This window comes from Rana temporaria, chromosome 3, assembly GCF_905171775.1.
Source record: "Rana temporaria chromosome 3, aRanTem1.1, whole genome shotgun sequence".
Lineage (NCBI taxonomy): Eukaryota > Metazoa > Chordata > Amphibia > Anura > Ranidae > Rana > Rana temporaria.
The window spans coordinates 184,979,439-185,003,972 of NC_053491.1; the positions used below are offsets into that span (position 1 = coordinate 184,979,439).

General features: G+C 38.8%; 1 protein-coding gene across 1 annotated transcript in view; it reads right to left on the minus strand.

Annotated features, from left to right (window-relative positions):
* Positions 1–24,534, minus strand: part of NAV3 (neuron navigator 3) — a 789,636-nt gene that overhangs the window by 588,801 nt on the left and 176,301 nt on the right. Inside the window, exon 2 of the mRNA XM_040343949.1 lies at positions 13,125–13,523. Within this exon, the coding sequence (XP_040199883.1) occupies positions 13,125–13,196 (72 nt within the window). The 5' untranslated portion in view covers positions 13,197–13,523. The remainder of the gene's footprint in view (positions 1–13,124; positions 13,524–24,534) is intronic.

Genomic DNA, 24,534 nt, shown 5'->3' on the forward strand with positions numbered 1-24,534 from the left:
TCACCTAGGCATACACCCGCTTTTTGAAAAAAACGATGCTGAGCCCTTAGACAGCTCAAAAATAGGGATATAAAGGGTCAGGCATTAAGAACATACACTGATCAGCCATAACATTTTGACCACCTACCTACACTACACTAGACAAAGCTTCACACTACCTCCGCTGGCTTGTCATCTTTTCATAGTGAATACTGATGTCAGCACACACACACCTGACCATCCACATGATGTAATAGAAAATGCAATTCATCTGACCACACCAGATCGATTGCTCCATGGTACAGTTATGATGCTCACGTGCCCATTGTAGGCACCTTTGGCTGTGGATACGGGTCAGCATGGGCGTCCCAACTGTCTGTGGCTACTCAGCCCCAAAAATAACAAACTGTGATGCACTGTGTGTTCTGCCACCTTTCTATCGGAACCAGCATTAACTTTGCAAGAAATTAGAGCTACAGTATCTCTTCTATTAGATTGGACTATGCATCCACATATGCATCAATGAGCCTTGGCCACCAATGACCCTGTAGCTGATTTATCGGTATTCTTTCCTTGAACCACTTTTGGAAGGTCCCGACCACTGCAACATAGCCATCTCTAATTGTGCCTGAGGCACCTATTACTATCTTTCATACACAGGTTTCGTCCTGTAGCTTTAATTGTAGACCTGTCAGACACCTTCAGTTGCCTCACCTTTCTGGCATTACCACAAACAGTTATGCATCTTCACAGGGTTGTCTGAGTTCATTACTCAAAATCTATATTACCTACACAGGTAGGATCATGTTCTTGGGAATGGTATTCCACTTATTTTCACACTCCTAACTGCAGAGCAGTCCATTTCTGTCACAGACGAGTGTGTCCTTTGTGTTGCTTAATCCTCCTCTGCCCTATCCCTCTCCCTCTCCCAGGGCACCACTTAAACTACAAGTTTAACAAAAATCAGTCTGTACTGCTCCCTTCCATAGTAAGGACCTGACACTTCAGTGTCCTGCAACAGCTCCTCTCATACAGTCTCTCATTCCTTTTTGTTTTACCCTTCTTTGTTAGGGAGTCTGGGATATGAGCAAGTAATCAAAAGGTCACCAATGCTATTTGCTGGACTATGACCAGGGAAGAAATGAGTAAACCCTGCTAGGGTGGATTTTTGTAGTGGATGTATCCTCTTGCCTACTCCCTAAGACTGGGTATACTGAACAGTGTTCCCGAATCGTAGGGAGATCCGCCTATGGGTCAACCTATCGACCTCAAGTGGACTTCAACTGGGGAAGCATGATCTTCACCTCTTAAACTTTTTAGGATCTTCCCCTTCTACATACTGGTTGACTTGCTTCCTATGCTAGTGTTGAGGGAGTCATTTGTGACCTCTGTCTTTCCTATAGTCACAAAATTATTTTGCAGATCTCTTTTTTTGATCATCCTTACTTTGAAACATGAAAGAAGTGCCCCTCCTTTTTCCCTGTTAGGAAGTATCCAACAAGCTATACACATGATTATCCTGCTACAGGGTAAGTGTAGGGGACAGTGTAAGTCTGGAGGCTTTTGCCTATTGGTGTTGGTTCAATCCTAAAATTCCTGTATGACAGTTTGAATCACAATAAATCTTCATTCCTACCTATCTTTTTCATACATATACCTGTTGCTGCTGTGCAGAGCTGAGACATAACCAAACAGCTTCATGAGCTCTCCCTGTATATAATTATTGTGCTCCTTTGAGATGTCACTTCTTTAATAGATTAAAAAAAAAACTTGGAATAGAAAGTAATATTCAGCCCTGAAGAAGGGGGGGAGTCTTTTGCCCTGAAACGCGTTGGCCTAACCACGTTCTGAACTTTCATTAAACGATCACAAACTATACACTTTGTGCATTTCATTGATTATTGAGTGCTCCCCTTCTCTCCTACCCCATCTATCTGTTCATACAGGTGTTGTTGATCGACCCACCCTCTACATAAGAAGCAGCCAGGCACAATACTCTTCAGTTTTTGTTAGCTAATGGATCTTTTCATTTACATTTTATGCTGTGAGGACTCTGACATGCATGGATATTTGCTTAAGAAATTAGAGAAACTAGTTGTCTAGCAGGTAATAACCTGTATTTTAGCCCCCCTCTCACTGAAGTCAAGGGTCAGAAATATTTAACTTAACCTATGGCTGTTAACCTTTCTCCCAAAATGTTCTACTTTCCCAATTCACTGATTGAGGTACATGGATCCTTCTTGTAGCATTTTTTCCCAAGAGGGATTTTTAACCTTCCAGTTTGGGATCACCAGGTTGATCCTTGGAGTCCCCCTGTGGGTTGTAGCAATTACCAAACGGTTTGGCATTTTTTCATCTAGACGTCATTCAAGTATTGATTCCTTCAGATACTCTTGCAGTGTGATCTCTACTTTGTTGGATTATTTAGTGGCTTTTGTCCACTCCTCATATGGACTTTTGAATGTCCCAACTGTTTAAGAATTTCTATAATTCCTGCATCCCTCAATGGCAGTAATAAAAATCAGATAATTGTACTTAGGCACAACGGTTGGAGGTATGGTTATATGAGGCTGGCTTAATGCTTTTTGTTTGGCAGCGTCCCAAGACAGCAGTATAACACAACTGCCAAAGAATTTCTAAAATTCCTGGGCCCCTCAATGGACTTCAAGACAAAATAATTACAGTAAATACAAAAATATTTTTGTCTTAAGATATACTTTAATCAAAAACTAAAGTGGGCGAAACTCTGTAGGACTCTGTTGGACTAGTACACCTAAAAAATAAACAAGCTCTTTTCTAAGCTCAGATCGGATCAGCTCAGGTCAGATCGTTCCTTTAACGATTAATGCCTTGAAATATCATATACCAGTTCAGAATACTAGGTTTAAAATATATTCCTTTAAAAAAATTCTTACAAGCTTTTGACTTTAGATGATTAAGAACACATGCACAGCATCAAATAAAATATTCATAGTGTAGAACATTTATCCCAGGGGAGTTAACAGACACATACTCCTAGATTTCCTGCTTGGTGCTCCTGAAAAGCAATTTCCAGCTTACTGCAGAAAGCCGATTTCACAATTGATAGTTTCTGAATAGTTCCTACTCAATTTACTTGGCATAACCAGCAATGTGGAACATAGAAGGGTTCATTTACTAAAACTGGAGAGTGCAAAATCTGGTGTAGCTGTGTATGGTAGCCAATTAGCTTGTTCAATTATGCTTTGGCAAAAAAAAAAATGGAAGCTGACTGGTTTTTACGGAGAGAGCCACCAGATTTTTCACTCTACAGTTTTAGTAATGCAACCCCAGAGTGTTTGCCATCATCTCTCAGGTAAGCAACCCTTAACACCAATGTAAAAGGAATTCTCTCAGTGACCACCAAGAGTAGAGTTGTCTTTTTCCCAGTGACCACAAATGCTAGGGCATTCTTCATTAAATTAGCCCCTAATAAAGGATACATTTTCCTTCTAGTGACCACCAACATAAGGAGTAATTCATTACATGTTCTTAACCACTGCTTTATGTTACTCTCTCCTTACTTCAGCAATATGTACATTGTGCTATATGTTACATACTGTAGTCTTGAAGGCTGTACTCTGTATGCTGTGCTTTATGTCACAATTTCTTCTGAACATTGCATGTTACTCCCGATTATGGCATTTTTTTTTTGCCACATATTTTTGACTGCTGCCCTCTGTGTATTGTGCTCTCTGATACATACTTATGGCTTTTTGTGCTGTATGTTGCATACTTCTGATCACTCCTGACCTCTGCATGCTATACTCTATGTTGTAAGTTACAAATGCCTACACCCTACACTGTAAATGCTGTATTGCACATTACATACCTTTTACCACTCTACATTATATGCTATGTTGTGAATAACATACTTTTTGCCACAATATTCTATAGACTGTGTTTTACATTACATTCTTCTAACTACACTCTATAGTCTCTGTTGTACAATTTATGATCCGTTCACTCTTTATAGAAGTGGTTCTCAACTCCTGTCCTCAGGACCCACTAACAGGCCAGATTTTAAGTATTACCTTGGGGAGATGCGGACTAGAATACTGCAATCAATGAGCAGCAAATGATATCACCTGTGATGTATTTCAGTTATCTTGCAAACCTGGCCTGTTAGTGGGCCCTGAGGACAGGGTTGAGAATTACTGCTTTATAGTTTGCTGCAAGATACATATTAATGGCCATTGCGCTTTGAACACTGAACTTCAGGTTTTTTATACTCCTGGCCACTGCACTTTGTAAGCCATGTTGTACATTACATCATCTAACCACTGTACACTACAAATTATGTTACATGTTACTTACTCCTGACCTTTGCGCGCTATAGATTGTGTTTTACATTACATTCCATTTGACCACTGCAAATCTATTTGCCATGTAGTATATTACGTAAGCCTGTTTGCTGTGCTCTCTAAACTGTCTTTCATATTGTAACCAATGTGTTCTTTGGTTGTTTAGTAGTCCCCAAGTATTTTTAAAATTAAACAAATATATTTTTTATATCTACATGCTGTCTACAGAAAAACATATGTAACGGAAAATGTCTTGTTTTTTATTAAAATTACTCTTTGGGGTTTATTTACTAAATCTGGAGAACGCAACATCAGTCTCACTTCTGCATCGAACCAATCATCTTCCAGGTTTTATTTCCAAAGCTTAATTGAACAAGCTGAGGTTAGAAGCTGACTGATTTCTCTACAGAAGTGTGACCAATTTTGCACTCTCCAGGTTTAGTAAACAAGCCCCTTTGGGTCATTTGTGCCTGTGAGAGTCAGTAATGGAGGCATATGTTGTAGGCGCTCAGTATAATGTGGCCACAATCAATGATTGCCATGTTAAACCCTATCATATTACTGGGGTTAACGAAAACCCAAACCCAATTACAGTTTATTTTAAGTGTCACCAACTACTGACGATGCACATATAAGTAAACATTTGATTACAAATTAGGGTCCATGACCAATACTCAATTATCTATGAATATTAATAAAATCAGACTAACACATAATGCAATATTTAATATACAGTATTAGTTGGTTTGCTAGATAATATTTTATAATGGTAATAAAAAAAATGCAGTGCTTATATAAAAACACATAAAAATAACTCTTACACAATGAGTGAATCACAATAAAAGCAAATCTGTATTAAAAAACCCAAGTGGCAATAGTAGATCCCAAAAGTAAATGAAGCAGATAAAATTATAATGTGATCTCCACTTCCAGTTCGTAAACAATTTTTGTAGCACCATGTGTCATCCACCAAACACTCTGAGGCTTACCAGAGAGTGTGTGACAATCGCAAGAAAAGTCAAACAGCGCTCGTTGCCACCTTAGCAGTAAATCTCCATAGAACTCAGTTCATCACATAGTGGTTTCCTCCTCCATCCCAATCACAGTTAGGGCATAGAACATGAAAAAGAACTAAAACACCACCTCCAACAGTGTAAATACAACAGGTATATTTATTAAAATTGATCAAAAGCACTTACATAAACGCTTGAATAAAACCCACATTAAAAAACTACAAAATCAGAAACTTGGGGTGAGGGAACTTGACTAGCCTGAGGGAACTTGACTAGCCTGCACAAAGTCCTGACCCCAACCAGTTCAATAATTCAGAAAAGTTTATATACATCCAACTTCCTATCCTAATGTGACAATGCTGCAGCATGGTTGCCCTTTCATAGGACTACAAGCAGTCATATCAATGCACAGGACAGACATTGCAAAACAAATACGACGTTCAACTTCTGCTGGAGGGTGCAACCATCTACTGGAAGTTCTCACAAAGAGGCTAATTTTGAAGCTGAGAATCCTCAAACAATAAAATTCTATAACTATCTACTTCCAAGTAAAGTTAATATTTACACAGTCTATTGTTTGAAGATTCTTAGTTCCTTTAGTGGAATCAGCCTGAAAGCCTACAGGAGAGAAACCGGGTTCAAAATAAAGTGAACTTATCTTTGCGAAAAAAATATATGATTTTCTTTAATTTACAGTGCTCTTAAAAATTTGAGTTATTTTACTTTAGGCTCATAAGCTACATTAGAAAATGAAATAAAAAAATAAGTAAAATTGGAAACTAAGTTGAAGATACTTTACCATGCAAGTCATAACATAAAAGGGCAATAAATAAGACAAAGGGAAACATATAAAGGGGTTAGAAAAGTAGGCCAACATCAAGTGCTCTAAAAAATATCTCCAGGAAGCCTAAAGCACTGTACTAATGCTACATAGACAGGTTTCAAAGAAATCACATCATGAATGTCATTACAAATGTTCTTCGGCTTTTCATCTATCATAGTCTAAAAAAATGTAAGGGTATTACAAACATGTAACTTCATGTATTAAGGCTTTTGCAATTACATCACATAGAAAAGTAATTAATGCTACCATTTGATTATGTCCTTTTTTTAACGGAGCTTCCAATGGATTACAAAGTGTATGAATTAGTATATATACTGAAAACCATACTAATGGGTACTCCAATCATATGCGAGTCATAGGTATTTCATTAAGACCACCTCCAAGCAATAAGATGTAAATATACAAATAACATAAGAAATCCTACAGCATACCATATACTGTCTAAGTAATAGAGTGCTGGTCTATGCCACTTCTTGAGCATAATTGAAAGTGTAAGTTCACCTTTACAGAAAATCTGTAAAGTGAACTTACACTGGACCCCCTCCTCATCCCCCACTTCCCCCCGGTCTCGCTTTACCAGAGTCCCGCAATCCCCCGCTGTGAGACGCTGGGTTGCCACTTCACTGGTCCTGATCAAAAGTTTAAGACCACTTGAAAAATGGCAAAAAATCATATTTTACATTGTTGGATCTTTACAAGGTTCCAAGTAGAGCTTCAACATGCAACAAGAAGAAATGAGAGTGAGACAAAACATTTTTTGAGCATTCAATTAATTGAAAATAATGATTAAACTGAAACAGGCTGTTTTTCAGCTGATCAAAAGTTTAGGACCACACCTCCAAAAAAAAACCTAAACCCCCCCAAAACAAAAATCCAACTTCCAAACATGAACTCAGTAATGAGTAGCTCCGCCGTTATTGTTTATCACTTCAAAAATTTGTTTCGGCATGCTTGATGCAAGCGTTTCCATGAGGTGAGTGGGAACATTTCTCCAAGTGGTGAAGACAGCCGCACGAACAGCTGGAACTGTTGTCGATTTTTGTAAACTTACCTTGCCATACATCCCCAAAGGTTCTCAATTGGATTTAGATCAGGGGAACATGCAGGATGGGCCAAAAGAGTGATGTTATTCTCCTGGAAGTCCCTTGCCCTGCGGGCATTGTGTACTGTAGCGTTGTCCTGTTGAAAAACCCAGTCGTTACCACACAGACGAGGGCCCTCAGTCATGAGGAATGCTCTCTGCAATATCTGGACATAGCCAGCGGCCGTTTGACGCCCCTGCACTTCCTGAAGCTCCATTGTTCCACTGAAGGAAAAAGCACCCCAGACCATTATGGCGCCCCCTCTACTGTGGCGCGTAGAAAACATCTCAGGTGGGATCTGCTTGTCATGCCAGTAACGTTGGAAACCATCAGGACCATCAAGGTTACATTTTTTCAGAGAATAAAACTTTCTTCCACCTTTGAATGTCCCATGTTTGGTGCTCTCTTGCAAAGTCCAAACGAGCAGTTCTGTGGCGTTCAAGAAGACATTTTTTGTTTTTGAAGCCCTTCATTCTCAGATGCCGTCTGATGGTTATGGGGCTGCAGTCAGCACCAGTAAGGGCCTTAATTTGGGTCGAGGATCGTCCAGTGTCTTGATAAGAGACCCTGCTTATGCAGTTCAGCAACCCGACCACGTTCAAAAAAGGGAGAGTTTTTTTGCCTTTGCCATCACAATGTGTGACTACCTGACAGAAAATGACAATGAATCCACATCTTTGCACAGATTTGGCCTTTTAAAGGCATGTGGTCCTAAACTTTTGATCAGCTGAAAAACAGCCTGTTTCAGTTTAATCGTTATTTTCAATTAATTGAATGCTCAAAAAATGTTTTGTCTCACTCTCATTTCTTCTTGTTGCATGTTGAAGCTCTACTTGGAACCTTGTTAAGATCCAACAATGTAAAATATGATTTTTTGATGATTTTCAAGTGGTCTTAAACTTTTGATCAGGACTATATTATATATATATATATATATATATATATATATATATATATATATATATATATATATATATATATATATATATATATTAATTTATTTTATTTTTTTAATTCTTGTGGCTTAATCTCTTATCCGTACCTCTCAGCATGTATGGATAGGTGCCCTTCTAATTGGTCGGCACCATCACATGGACGGCGCTGGACAGTCAGAACCTTCCTAGCCCATTTTGTTCATGTTGGAGGTGTGGAGAGAAAACCAGGAGGATTTTAAATTCCAGGACAGGTAAAGTGACGCCCTGGCGTACCAAGGTTGGGGGATTGCAAGACTTCAGTATAGCAGGACCGGGGGGGGATGAGGAGGGGGTCCAGTGTAAATTCACCTTACAGATTTTCTGTAACAGTAAACTTAACCTTTAGAGATTTTTTAGTGGTAGTCCCCTGGTGTTTTACATGGTCTAAGTGCTCTTTTAATTGACATATAACCAGGGTATTTTCCTAGGTATAGTTGAAAAATTGACTTAATATAGTCCTTAATAGGAATGTGCAGGTAGAAAAGCACCAAACAAGACACACTGGGATTAATTTAGTTATAAGAAACTAGGCTGCTCACTTTCCAAATAATTTTTTCTTTAGCTTAGTGAATGTGGTGAAAATTCACCTTGCATGGGCAGGGATGTATACTGCAGTAATTCAGATTATGAATATAATGATAGCCCCTTTTTAATTTTTTTTAGTCAGTTCTTGGTACACTTGGTGACTTGTTATTAGTTTAAAGCCCAGATGGGCTGAATGAAAGGCGGCTCAATAGAAACCGTCTGAAATTCAGCACCGTGTGTATTGCAGCCGGTCCAACAGAAGCTGGCCGTTCAAAGGAGCATGACTGAAAAAAAGGTCCGCCGATCAGCTGAATGGCCGAGAACACTGACCGGAGTGTTCCCTGTCAGAACACAATAGCACAGCAGGGGAGATTACTGTACTAACATTGCATAGATAGTACAGCGACTCCTGAGCCATCAGTTTTTTTTTTCAGCCCTGCGGGGTTGTGTGTACCAAACTTAAAAGGGGTTGTAAAGGTTTGTATTTATTTTCTAAATTGGTTCCTTTAAGCTAGTGCATTGTTGGTTCACTTATGTTTTTTCCTTCGATTTCCCTTCTAAATGTTTTTTTTCTTTGTCTGAATTTCTCACTTCCTGTTCCTCCTCAGTAAGCTTGCCCCCATCATTTGAGATGTTCTGGCTGGGGGTTAGTCAGCGTGCTCACCCCCTCCCTTGGGACCACATCTAAACGTTCACAGCGTCTCCCCGCAGGGATGTAGTCCCAAGGGAGGTGGTGAGCACGCTGACTAATGCCCAGCCAGAGCGGCTCGTATGATGGGGGCAAGTTTACTGAGGAGAAACAGGAAGTGAGTAATTCAGACAAAGAAAAAAAACATTTAGAAGGAAAATCGAAGGAAAAGGGTAAGTGAACCAACAATGCACTAGCTTAAAGAAACCCATTTAGAAAATAAAAAACAAACCTTTACAACTCCTTTAAGGCTCTGTTCACACCTATGCAGGTGCTATAGTGCAAGTGCTTTTTTGCACAATTTCAGACAAATTTGCATGCATCTGCAAAAAAGAAAAAAACAGTGTGCGTCATGTGAATGCACACGTTTTTGTGCTCATTCCTGTAGTGCACAAATGTGAACCTAATCAAAGATATTGCTGGAAAGTGTGTTTTTGACAAAGTAAGTTTGCCAGCCCCCACCAAACTTCATTGGGATGTATTAAAATATTATATATATATATATATATATATATATATATATATATATATATATATATATATATATATATATATATATATATATATATGCCTAGAAACAAACATTACAGTCCTTTATTGATATAAAAATGTTTCAAGCGGTATTAAACCCAAAACCATAAATGCATTATTATATTGTTGCTTATCAATCATCAGATATGGTGGCTGCATCAGTTTTATTTTCTTTGGCTATTTCCCTCTTTCTTTCACCTAGTGATCTGGCCAGTAACACAACCCCTGTATTAGTGAGCCACAACTCTGGAGGAATGAGCATAGGAGGCACAGCAGACCAGCATCGTCAGTCTGGGGGGGGGGGTGTTAAATGTATAAGCAGATTTAGAACCACTAACAAATTGAAGTCAAACTCCAGCTCACACTTTATAATCATTTACCACACAGGGGTTGATTTACTAAAACTGGGGCACTCAGAATCTGTACATGGTAGCCAATCAGCTTCTAACTTCAGTTTGAGTTTGTTCAATTAAGCTTCGACAAAAAAAAAAAAAAACCTGGAAGCTGATTGGTTTCTATGCAGAGCTGCACCAGCTTTTGCACTCATTTGTTTTAGTAAATCAACCTCACAGTTTCTTTTTGGGATAAAGGTGTTACATGAAAAAATAACATTTTATTTTCCCCTGCCAGTGTTAAGTGGTTTGTCTCATCTATGTAAAATTATACATTCTGCTAGAGAGTTTGTGCTGTGAAAAACAGCAGTCTTGCTGGCTGGATTACCAGATGAATATACTGTAGAAGAAAGGAAGCCTGAAAAAGGAAACTAATACAGCCATCACATCTAAGAATTGGTAAGCTGCAATATAATAAATGTTTGCTTTTTGGTTTAATACTGCTTTAAGGACCTAGGCACACAACCTCGAAATTCCAGCTGTAAATTTGATCCATCAAACATTTTGTTTTCATTCCCACTATTATCAGATTTAAAAAAAACAGGTCTTCCCACCGACCATATATATATAAGAGAAAAAGTTCAAGATTTGCTGCACTTAAAATCATTTTATTTTTCAAATCTTCTCGTAAAGGTTACAAACCAGAGTATTCAGACATGGATGTGTGTTTCGGGCTTACAAGCTACCGCCCTTCTTCAGATCAAGTCAGAAGATATGTTCTGACTTGATCTGAAGAAGGGTGGTAGCTTGTAAGCCCGAAACGCACATCCATGTCTGAATACTCTGGTATGTAACCTTTACGAGAAGATTTGAAAAATAAAACGATTTTAAGTGCAGCAAATCTTGAACTTTTTTTCATTATATATATATATATATATATATATATATATATATATATATATATATATATAATTTAAAATCATGAACAGAAAATACAGTTTTTTAATCGTATCATAGTTTTACAAGAAGATATGGCAGCTTTACAAATGACTGCCATAACCTTGCTGAAGGTTAAGCCATTATATGAACATCCCTAGTTTGAACTCCCCATGATCTATATCATAAGTACCTATCTATAAGAACTGGATACATCATAGACACCAATACTGTCATTGGAAATAGATAGAAAGAAACAAATAGCCTACCAGTTATACACAAATTCATTTAAACCAAGGAGATCTATAATGAAGATAGACAGAAAACTTGCCAGCAAGACCAGACATCCATATTAACATGTCAGCCTTGTTGCAAAGTGCTATTTTCATATACAAATGAATGTATATTATATCAAATCCAAACACTGCCTGTTTGAAGAATCAATGCACACAGGCTATAAAGCACTTTTTACAAATAGGTATAACATTTTAAAAACAAGCAAAGAACAATAAAACTTTTAAAAAAAAATAGTGAAATACTTAAAAGTGATTATATCTGTAATGCATTGTCGCTTTCTATTAAAGTGTCATTAATTATTTATTGGATTATGCAGATGGGAACATTTTCTCCATAGCGATTATGAATAGCTAATTACTAATGCATGCTGTATTGTGCTGAACAAAGCAATAACACTATTGTACAAGAGACCAGTCCTTATTTAACCTCAAGCCTCTCAGGCATGGTTACTCAAACTTTAAAAGAGGAGCTTAAATAAAATCTGTATATTAGTGTAGTGATTTATAAAAGGTTTGCCATCCCAGTGAGCCTACAACTGCTTCAAACAGCTACTCAAGTTTGAGAAAAATGTATGGGAGGACACGAGGGACATGAACTAATGCCCTGTACACAAGATCTGAGTTTCTGTCGGAATAAAATCTGATGTGTTTTTCCGACGGAATTCGAATAAATAAACAAATACCCCCCAAGGTGAGTATTTGCAATTTTTCAGACAAGCCTTGGGGGGTATTTGTTTATTTATTCTATACTGGGATTGGCAACTCTTTGGTCTCCTTTGGTGAATTTCTATCTAATTCCAACGGAATTCCGCACAAGCTGTCTTGGATACACACGGACACACCAAATTCCGACCGTCAAAAACGCGGTGACGTACAACACTACGACGAGCCTAGAAAAATGAAGTTCAAATTGTTTCAGAGAATGCGTGGTTTTCTCTCCATCGGAGTTCCATACAGACAAACGGAATTGCCGATAGATTTTTCTCCGTCGGATAAAAAGAGAACATGTTCTCTTTCTAACTCCGTCGGAATTTCCGATGGAAAAAGTCAGATGGGGCATACACACTGTCGGAATATCCGATTAAAAAATTACGTCTGACTTTTTCCATCGAAATTCCGATTGTGTGTACGAGGCATAACAGTTGCACGGTTGGTAAACCTTTTTGTACATTAGCCACAAAGTATACACTTTTATCATGAATAAGAATCAAAGGCATAGCAGTATAGTAAACTAATAATGTGTTAACTTGCAATGAAATTAAGAATTACTTCGCAATCTGTTTTCAGGAGCTAAATTGTCACTCTTTTAGACTCATAATATGGCAATAGTCTAATAGGTCATTTAATTAGGTTCCAAGAAAATCATGTTCATGCCTTAGAAATTAAAAAACACCATTGTGTAGAGTCTCAACCTTTTATAAAAGACTAAGATCGAAGAGTATCCTTCACTGCCAACCAACACAATCTTTTATTATATCCCTCATGAAAAGTATAGTGAGGAACTAATTATGACCAAAGAGCTTAGACTTATGGAAAGGTATAAGGAGCCCCATAGGTTTTACCATAGGTCATACAAGTTATCTATGATATATATGGTCTTACCTTTTTCTGATCTTCAAGCTTATGACTAATTGGATTCTTCCCATGTTTGCTCATTTCTGAAGATAAATCCATCACATCTACTTCTGACCTTTGGAGTGGAGACTGAACAGCAAACTAATCCACAATTTGGGAGTAACAAACACACAGATGTGCGTTTTCTTCCATCACAATACTGCGCTGAACATTACTGAGTCCAGGAAATTGTTAACAAGTACATTTATCAAACCCAAGAAAATAAACCTTGCAACTCGGTCTTGAAGCCTTCAGTATCAGCATATCGGTCTAAAACACAGACTCTGAATGAGACCTGTATCCATCTAGAACTTGAACTCCAGTTGCTATCTTCTGCATTCTTCACTCCCTTCCATTTTGGAGAAAATTTACATTTCTTCTATAAACCTGTCAAGATAAAAAAAAGAAATTTAGGGCAATGTCTAAACTCCAAGCATATATTGTACTGTATCCTATCAATCCACAGAAAAAGGACAGTAGTGATATTTTAGAAAAAGCTGTTCTTTTGGTTTATAGCTTTAGATATCTGATCATCTGGCAGAGCCAACTCCAACTACACAAGTTATTTAAAAAAATATTCAATCTGTATTCCAATCTTGATAAATGCATACTAAGTTTATAAACATCTTCAAATTGCTTCACATAGGGGTCTGGAGCTGAGGGGGGGGGGGGGGCAACTTCTTAAAATGAAATTCTCCTCCAGTTAAATAGAAAATGTATTCTTCAATGCAGTGCGAAACCTTGCACAAACCATTATCTTCAAAACTTCTAATATAGTAAAGATTTTATGTGTGTATGAATGAATAGAGAAAGCAACTAATTTAACCTGCATGAGGTTGCACAATTAAATTTTTTTTTTTTATAACAGCATTCTTGTATAATGCAAGCAACATAATTAAGTTGTGTAATTCCTAAAATAAAATCATAATTACAGATTTCAGTTAAAAACAATGGGTTTGCTTTTCTACCGCGTAAGGTTTTGGCTTTTGGTTTTGGTTTTTGTGGGAGCAGCTTAATTCAATTACTTGACAAAAAAAAGTAGTTTACAAGAAACAACGTAACTATAATTGAATGAACATCCTGATTCACCCTGCATGAAAATGACACTCTCTAAACATCCTGGGGGGACAAAAGCAGAATAATAAAGCGAGAACATGTAGCCAGCGCTTTTACAAAGCAAAGTGCTTAACTCCAGTTTGCATTACTTATATATAAACTGACAACAATGAAATGCTATGCTGCCGAGACCTAAAACACTACAAAAGAAGAGGAGATCCATGAACTCACAGACTATAAACTTCATTTTATATACAGGTATATATTTTTTTCACTGTTTATTTAAAATTCGTATTTTACAAATGAGTACTTTAAAGGGGTTGTAAAGGTTCATGTTTTTTCACCTTAATGCGTCCTATGCATAAGGCCCCTTTCACATGGGGCAGTGAAGTGCGGTGGCGGTATACCATCGGAATTGCTGCGGGATTCGGCCGCTAGCGCAGCAGTATTAACCCCCGCTCGCGGCCAAAAAAGGGTTAATACCGCCTGCAATGCGCCTCTGAAGAGGCGCATTGCGGGCGGTATTACCACGGTTTTCCATTGTTTTAAATGGGAAGGAGCGGTATACACACCGCTCCTCTCACCACTTCAAAGATGCTGCTTGCAGGAGATTTTTTTCTCTCCTGCCAGCGCATCGCCTCAGGCCTCGTACACACGACCGAGAAACTTGACGGGCGAAACACATCGTTTTGCTCATTGAGTTCCTTGTGAAGCCGTCGAGAAACTCGACAAGCCAATTTTCTCCATTCCCGTCAAGGAAATAGAGAAAATAAAAAAAAAAAAATGTGGGGAAAAAAATTGCGCTAGTTAGAGAAATTTAGACCATGTAGCAGCCAGCACACAAACAAACAAAGTCAAGTATAAACAGAAAACAATAAGTGCAGCGCTAAAGTTGATATTGAGTGGAAAAATGTTGCCAAAATCACATATCATTGGAAGTGAGAACAACAGAGGACTGTGAGGAATGTGAATGGGAATTCACTCAGCATGGGGGCAATGCTTGTAATGAGTCCATGTGTGTATAACCTAACAGGTGAATGGAAACACCGACCAGGTGCAATGAACAATGAAAAGTTCAATGAACAAATGGAAACAGTTCATAGGTATGCTTCCCAGTGGAAGGATAAAACACTTCAAACGTAATGCTGGTTCAGATAAAGAAAGTATCAGTCATGGCTTGTCTGTAGCAATCTTCAGAAAATCATATAAAGAGGGTGGATACTCTTACCAGCTAAGGTGGACTTGCATGTTAGTACTAACATCAAGTCGGATACAGCATGGTGGTCACAGCGGACCCTGGGCTCTGTACGGATGGATCTGTGGGATGGTCTCTCCAACTGGAACGATGGAACCGATCTTTTCAGATACCTCTCTCAGGAACAGAAACCCAAATGGACAGGGCCGATGACTCATGGATCAACACAGCATGTGTGGAAAGGAAAAAAAATGCTCCAATGGTGCAGGTCAAAAAAAAAACGTGAAGGCTTTATTTGTAAAAAAATTAAACAATAAAATCACGTGAATAGTTATAAAAGGCAGTATGGGGTACTAAGCATGTTATCTGACGCGTTTCGGCTCTAAGCCATCAACAGGGGCATGTATCTGTACCCCCACACTGCTAAATTTATATGTACCAAACAATCCAAAGCTCCTCCCCAGGGAGGGAGGAGACAGGAAGTTAAACAATCATGGTAATGCATGGCATAAGCTGATGCGTATTTTACATATGCAAAACATGTCATACAAGTATACATCATAAAACCATTAAATAAAAATGCACATATGTAGCACAAAAATATAAAAAATTACTTGCAGAGGGTAAAATTTGACTTATACCAACTATTTGTGTAGCAAACCGTTTATCACAGTATATGTTAAAACATGTCAATGCTGAGTGTCCAACTGGAAGCTGCAATCCGCCGCCAGCCATAACACATCACCCCTGGGCGCGGCTGTGGCTGATGACAGCGATTGGATGTTTATCGGTTCACGTCACCGGCCCCGCCCCCTAGCCTTCTCCGTTGTCCTCCAATCACGTAGGGTGTCCCCTGTACACTGATACACGCTCCGGATTGATTTCCAGGAGCTGTGTATTGTGTTAGCTCAAGTTCTGGGCTTCTGTGCGTTTTTTTTATACATGTTGGTGCTGGAGAGTGTGTGCTTCTTCCAGTAGGGGTGATGTGTTATGGCTGGCGGCGGATTGCAGCTTCCAGTTGGACACTCAGCATTGACATGTTTTAACATATACTGTGATAAACGGTTTGCTACACAAATAGTTGGTATAAGTCAAATTTTACCCTCTGCAAGTCATTTTTTATATTTTTGTGCTACATATGTGCATTTTTATTTAATGGTTTTATGATGTATACTTGTATGACATGTTTTGCATATGTAAAATACGCATCAGCTTATGCCATGCATTACCATGATTGTTTAACTTCCTGTCTCCTCCCTCCCTGGGGAGGAGCTTTGGATTGTTTGGTACATATAAATTTAGCAGTGTGGGGGTACAGATACATGCCCCTGTTGATGGCTTAGAGCCGAAACGCGTCGGGTAACATGCTTAGTACCCCATACTGCCTTTTATAACTATTCACATGATTTTATTGTTTAATTTTTTTACAAATAAAGCCTTCACGGTTTTTTTTGACCTGCACCATTGGAGCATTTTTTTTCCTTTCCACACATGCTGTGTTGATCCATGAGTCATCGGCCCTGTCCATTTGGGTTTCTGTTCCTGAGAGAGGTATCTGAAAAGATCGGTTCCATCGTTCCAGTTGGAGAGACCATCCCACAGATCCATCCGTACAGAGCCCAGGGTCCGCTGTGACCACCATGCTGTATCCGACTTGATGTTAGTACTAACATGCAAGTCCACCTTAGCTGGTAAGAGTATCCACCCTCTTTATATGATTTTCTGAAGATTGCTACAGACAAGCCATGACTGATACTTTCTTTATCTGAACCAGCATTACGTTTGAAGTGTTTTATCCTTCCACTGGGAAGCATACCTATGAACTGTTTCCATTTGTTCATTGAACTTTTCATTGTTCATTACACCTGGTCGGTGTTTCCATTCACCTGTTAGGTTATACACACATGGACTCATTACAAGCATTGCCCCCATGCTGAGTAAATAGAGAACATGCTCTCTTTTTGGCTCGTCGAGTTTCTCGACAGTTTCCCCGACGAAAATGTACACACGACCGGTTTCCTCGGCAAAAAAATATCTCCCAGCAAGAAACTGGTTGCTGTTTTTTGCCGAGAAACTCGGTCGTGTGTACGAGGCCTCAGTGTGAAAGCCCTCAGGCTTTCACATTGAGAAGGCTGGGCATAAGTTTTTCAGGTGGTATTTAGGCGCTATTTTTAGCGCTGTACCGCCTGAAAAACTCCTCAGTGTAAAAGGGGCCTTAAGGTGAAAAAAACTGGCAATCACGGGCCTCCCAGCGCCCCGTTTTACTTACCTGAGCCTGTTCACCTGCTCAGTGCGTCCCCAGCATCCTCCTGGCTTTGATTGGATAGGTTTAAAGCGGTGCAGCCATTGGCTGCTGTCAATCAAATCCATTGAGGCGTGCATCTATGGACGCAGAGTGTGACACAGGAGCCATCCGCAAGGTAACCCCCTTGGGAGAGAGCTTCCCAAGGGGGGTTATCTAATGCAAGGAGGAGCCGCGAGAGCTGCCGTGGGACCCCAGAAGAGAATGTTCGGGGCCACGCTGTGCAAAACGAACTGCACAGTGGAGGTAAGTATGACATGTTTGTTATTTAAAAATAAATAAACCTGAACCTTTAGTGTCACTTTAAAGATGAAGTAAACCCTGATGGGATACAAGCCCATTGTGTGGCACTTACCTGCAATCAAAGCCAGCGCATCCATCTTCTCCCGGTCTTCCTTCTGGGTCCGCGGCTCTGGTTCTGCGAACAGCCGGAGCTGCGTGATGTCACTCCCGTGCATGGGAAATGGCACTATGGTCAGTTTCTTCACCGCATGCTCCGATGACTTCATCGGCACACTACAAGGTAAATATCTCCTAAACAGTGCACATTTAGGTGATATTTCCACTACCTATAGGTAAGCCATATTCTAGGCTTGCCTATTGGTAAAAGTGACAATCAGAGGTTTACAACCACTTTAATATAGAGTTCCCCAGGACACTATATTGTGAGTTTTCTAAAGAAAGCCTAGCAGAAGCTGGTTACTTTTGTTCTCTTTTCCTGACTTGAACATAATTCTGTTATGTACAGGGCAGGGAAAATGTACAACAAAGAAAAATATCTGAAAGAAAATAAAATATGCCTATACAAAACAACCTGCATTTTCTTTATGTCGCCTGCTGTCACAGACAGCCTCTTGGGCAAAAGACATGCAACGGTTGATGCCTTCCACGTAATACTGCTTCTGTAGAAGCACACACATTTACCTATTACTTTGCTGGTAAGTTTGATGTGTAGGTTACCAGAGAATGCATCTCATGCACAATACCTGAGTAAGCATTGCAAAGAATACATTAATACGTGTTGCAGCGTGCATGTTTTAATTCATACCATGTACATAAACATATTTATTTTTACAGGAGGCTGGAAATTTGGAAAGTCTGTTTTAAATATAAGTCAGATTTTGAATTCAACTGTATAGCAAAGCAAAAGCACAATGCAGTGGGATAGGATATTTGTAATTAAGACAGAAACTAGATGAAAATTTAAAGAGCTTGCAGCACAGACATTATCTGCAGATAAATTTAATTATAGGGGCCACTTTTTTTTATCTACTTAGGACTTAATGGTCAATGTTGAACTCCAAATAAATAGCTTAATAAACAGCTGAAAAACATATAAAGGAGATGTATTAGTTTTTCTGTCCATCCAGTTCCCGGATGTACAAAGCTCTGCCTCACCACCCAATTTTCCAACATATCCATTCAACTTCTGTCATTAACCACACAATGATCGAAATTCAGCCTGTGTGATCAGTGTATGGCCAGCTTAATTCTTTACCTGATGGCTAGATTAAAGTCGTTCTAAAGCCTAAACATTTTTTGCCTTCATGCATTCCTTGCATCGAGTTTAGGCAAATATTTTTGCCCCTCTCATATTTACCTAAACATGGAACTGGGTTTGGGACTTTGAATGAGGCATGTGGATGACACATGCCTCCATCCCTGAAGATTGAAAGAAAGAAAGGGTTGGGACTTTAAATGAGATGCGTGTTGATGCAAACAGTATGTATAAGTAAATAAATAAAGTAGTATAGTGTAATAACCAGGCTCAAACTTAGCAACCAAATTGCAAGCCAAATTCAACTGTCTAACTTAGTATGTTAAAAGCAGAGGATTGGTTGCACACATTTGCAAATATATGGATGAGCCACAGGCCGCTTACAAGGCTCTCTGCATTCCTGTGGTCCCAACTAAACTTTTCTAGTTTCCTCAGTAGATGACTAGGGTGTGTGTCACCAGCCAGCCTCCATCTAAAATAGGTGTAGCAATAAAGAGCACTGGAAAAAAGGCATAAGGGTAAATGTATCAGCATCAAAATTGCATCTCCATCCCTATTGATAAACATGGAACTGGGTTTGGGACTTTGAATGAGGCATGTGGATGACACATGCCTCCATCCCTGAAGATTGAAAGAAAGAAAGGTTGGTAAGTTTGAGCCTGGTTATTACACTATACTACTTTATTTATTTACTTATACATACTGTTCAACACGCATCTCATTTAAAGTCCCAACCCTTTCTTTCTCATATTTACCTGAGCCCTCATTCGAACCAGTTATGTGCTTCTCCAGCTCTTCCTTCCCTTTACTTCCGTGTTTTGCTGGCTTTTCTGGGGCACTGGAAGCCATTTTCTCCCAGTGCTGGCAATCAAAGCCAGTGATAAGGGAGGGGGGGGCTGAGCCCCACTGTCTGTCTCAATGGACGCAGCATCAGGGCTCAGGAGTGACAAAGCTAGAGTGCCCCTATGGGAAGCAGCTTCCCATGGGGGCACTGGACAAAGAGGAGGGGCCAGGGGTGCCAGAAGGGGGACCCAAGAAGGGGAGGTTTGGGGGCACTCTGTGCAATTTAATTGCACAGAGCAGGTAAATATAGAGAGGTTTGTTATTTAACAAAAAAAAATAAAAACTTTACAATCAATTTAAAGACATAATATAAACCATAATATGTATTTGTATAAAAATATTTATATATATATATATATATATATATATATATATATATATATATATATATATATATATATATATATATATATATATATATATATATATATATATATATATATATAAATATATATATATATATATAACACTGAACGTTAGTACATGCATTAAGAACTATTTATGCCGAATATTTTTTATTGTCTTATGCACACTTACAGTAGATCTGTCATAATGCAGCCTAAGATATCTGTCTGTACGTGTAAATGAGATCTCCAATAAACATACTTCATCTTCATTGCATTGTATAAATATTGTACGTATTCCCTTTGGCTTTCATGCTGCAAATTTCAAATTGTGAAGCAGACTCTTTTTTTAATTAACATAATGAATTTAAACAAATGTAGAGCTGAACTAGCATACTGCTTCCAACAACAACATGGCAATATTTAGGGAATATGTTTCCTTGGTATTGCTATTAATGAAACACAGGTGTGAACATTAATTTTACTCATTACTTAGTGTAAATAAAAAGTGTGTATTTTGTGGAGTCGGTACCTGCTATTTACATATGAATCACCATTTTAAAAAACACACAAAAAAAATCTGCAGATTCACATCTGCAGTTTATCCTTTAGAAAATGTATAGTTATTAACTAATGGATTCCTATTAACATGGCTTAAATGGATGGGAGACAGCAATCATAAAAACAATATGGCCATTACAGGATTGAAACATGTCCATACATGAGAAACTTAATGTGTTATTTTGAAATAGAGTGTGTGTGTTTCAAACTTTCCTCATTATTTTGTGTGTTATATCAACCTCACAAAAGCGTATTATATTAGCTTTGACTAATGTAACTACAGGATGTAAGGTATATCCGAGATCTATTTGAATCAAAAGAACCTCTAATATTTTTTTGTTTTTAACTGACCTGTTGAAGCTAAAAAATTCAGCACCAGGTAATTCCAGAATTCAATGCCAAAGCCTTGGATTCAGGAACAGCAAAAAAGTATTGATCCCCTATTATGACAGCACCTAGGACAGGTGAGTGAAAAAGCCTCATACACACAATCGGACTTCAAACAAACTTATCCGTGGATTTTTGTCTGAAGAGAGTTGGCCAGGCACACCTATAGCATATAGTTACATAGTTAGTCAGGTTGAAAAAAGACACAAGTCCATCCAGTTCAACCACAAAAAAATAAACAAACAAAATAAAAAACACAGTACAATCCCATACACCCAACTCCATACCCACAGTTGATCCAGAGGAAGGCAAAAAACCCCAGCAAAGCATGATCCAATTTGCTACAGCAGGGGAAAAAATTCCTTCCTGATCCCCCCAGAGGCAATCGGATTTACCCTGGATCAACTTTACCTACAAATCTTAGTACATCTTATGTACATTTAGGAAAGTATCCAGGCCTTTTTTAAGGCAATCTACTGAGCTGGCCAGAACCATGTCTGGAGGGAGTCTGTTCCACATTTTCACACTCTTACTGTGAAAAAACCTTTCCGTATACACACGGCAGGACTTTTCTGCAAACTTTCCCAAAAAACTTTCCCAACATCTTGTGGTTTTTCTGCTCTTTGCTGCCACCCTTTGGTCAACTCCTGCTATTGTTGGCTGATTTTAACATTGGTTCTGGGCATGTGTGTTTGTATTTTGGACAAAAGTCCGATAGATTTCTGTACACACGGTCGGACTTTGCACCATCAGACTTTTGTTGCCAAAACGTTTGTCCGTTTGCAGAGTGAACTTTTGTCCGATGGAAACCGAAAAAGTTTGTCCGATGAAGCGTACACTCTGACGGATTTTTTGGAAAACTTGCTCAGAATGGCATGGCTGGGTGAAGCAACGTTGCCTTACGTCGCTTCACCTTTTGGCCACTAGGGGGACATACGCAGCTTACCCCTGAAGCCGATGTGAGTGCCCGGCAGGGGCGCAATGACCACTGGCCACCCTTGATCGTTAGTGACAGAGCAAGAACCGGGATCTGTGCGTGTGTAAACAAAGTATCAACACAGATCTCTCTCTCTTTCCCTAGTAAGTCCCACCCCCCTACAGTTAGAACACAGTGAGGGGACATAGTTAATCCCTTGATCGCCCTCTAGCGTTAACCCCTTGCCTGCCAGTGACATTTATACAGTAAATCAGAGCATTTTTATACCACTAAATCGCTGTATAAGTGTGAATGGTCCCAAAAATGTGTCAAAAGTGTCCAATTTGTCCGCCACAATATCGCAGTCCCAATAAATATCGCAGATCGCCGCCTTTACTAGTAATGTAATCATTAATAAAAATGCCATAAAACTACCCCCTACCCTGCTATAACTTTTGCGCAAACCAATCTATATACGCTTATTGCGATTTTGTTTACCAAAAATATGTAGAAGAATACACATCGGCCTAAACTGAGGAAATAAATATTTTTTGGGGGAAAAAATGCGGGATATTTATTATAGCAAATTGTAAAAGATAGTGTTTTTTTTCTAAATTGTCTCTTTTTTTCTTTTGTTAATAGCGCAAAAACAAAAAACACAGGAGGTGATGAAATAGCACCAAAAGAAAGCTCTATTTGTTGAAAAAAAAAGGACACACATTTAGTTTGGGTACAGCGTCGCACGACCGCGCAATTGTCAATTAAAGCGACGCAGTGCCAACTTTTAAAAAGTGCTCTGGTCAGGAAGGGGGTAAAATTTTCCGGGGGTGAAGCGGTTAAAGCCCCACTCCAGATAACAGAAGTTACAGAAGCATTTACAGAGGGGTTTTTTTAAGAAAAAAGGTTTAGCCATATGAAATAATTTTTTTTTACCGTTTTCAGCACCTCTACCAGTGTTGACTGGTTTGTCCCAAACCTCTGCAAGTTAAATGGTTCCTGAACAGTTTGGCCTATTAAAAGTAATGGAGAATGATGGATCCACTGATAAGATCAACAACTAATAAAACTGGGACAACACAATAACCTCTGTGTTAATGCTATTAACTGTAAATATCCTATATGAATATTTAATTTTGCAAATAGTTACACTTTAACCTCCTAAATGCTAACCTGCCATTAAAATCCAATTAATATTTTTTTCATCCAAGGTTAGATGTCAAGAGCATAAGTACAGTCCCAACCCAATATCTGCACAAAAACACACAGTTCAATGCCAAAACCTACAGATCTAATACAAACAAGCATTGTGTAATGGACTTTATTCTGTGCCTATAGTGGTGCCTCTCTTTTTTTCACAGCAATTTTAAGGGTAAACACCATTTATTTAAATAGCTATATAACCATTCTAAATAAGGCCCCATTCACATATAGGAAATTCCTCTGCTATTCTGCCTGCGATTACAAAACTTGGAAAAAATGGAAAAAAGAAAACTGCGCCAACTAATATATATACTCAGCAAACAAGGCAGGTATAAATATAACAAAATGAACAAAAGTCCAAATAGAGGTTGAATAATGGACAAACACCTCAGATATTAGAGATCAGGATGAACACCACCCAGGTGCACTTGACATTCGTGGAAACCACCACCACATGGAGAGCAGCTTACCAGATTGCAGATAAACAACAGCAGTGTATAATGATCCAACAGCAAGATGAAACCAGGGTGAACGGAACCACAGTGGAATTATCCTCAGAGTATGGAGACTTAGATGCGTGTCAGACGACCAATCCGTGGGTCATACCATAATAAAAGGAAACCGGACTATAGCGCGATAACGTTTAAAAATCAGGTTTAATAAAGATAAAATCCTACTCACAGACATCCATGAAATGTAGGCATGTACAAACAAATGCCGGTCGGCACAATAGGAGCCCTTCCTCCTTGCGTTGAACGCGGTGACATCACTGCACGCCCTCCCAGACGCATTTCGTCATAAGTCTGACGTTTTCAATGGGCACAAAAACTTGGCAGAACAAAGTATGGCACCCCAAATATGGATATAAAAAGGGGAGAAAAGCAAATGGGACTTTAAATAAAGCACGTAGGTATAAAAAGCTATTTTATTGTATATATTAATAATATAGTACATGGTGGTAATTACCATTCATTTAAAGTTCCATTTCCTTTTCCCACCCCAGATATGGAGCAATTTTGCAGCGATTGCTGTGCAACAAAACACGTGATGATCGCAGCAAAACCTCTGGATCGACATCTGCGCATAAGGCAGCCAA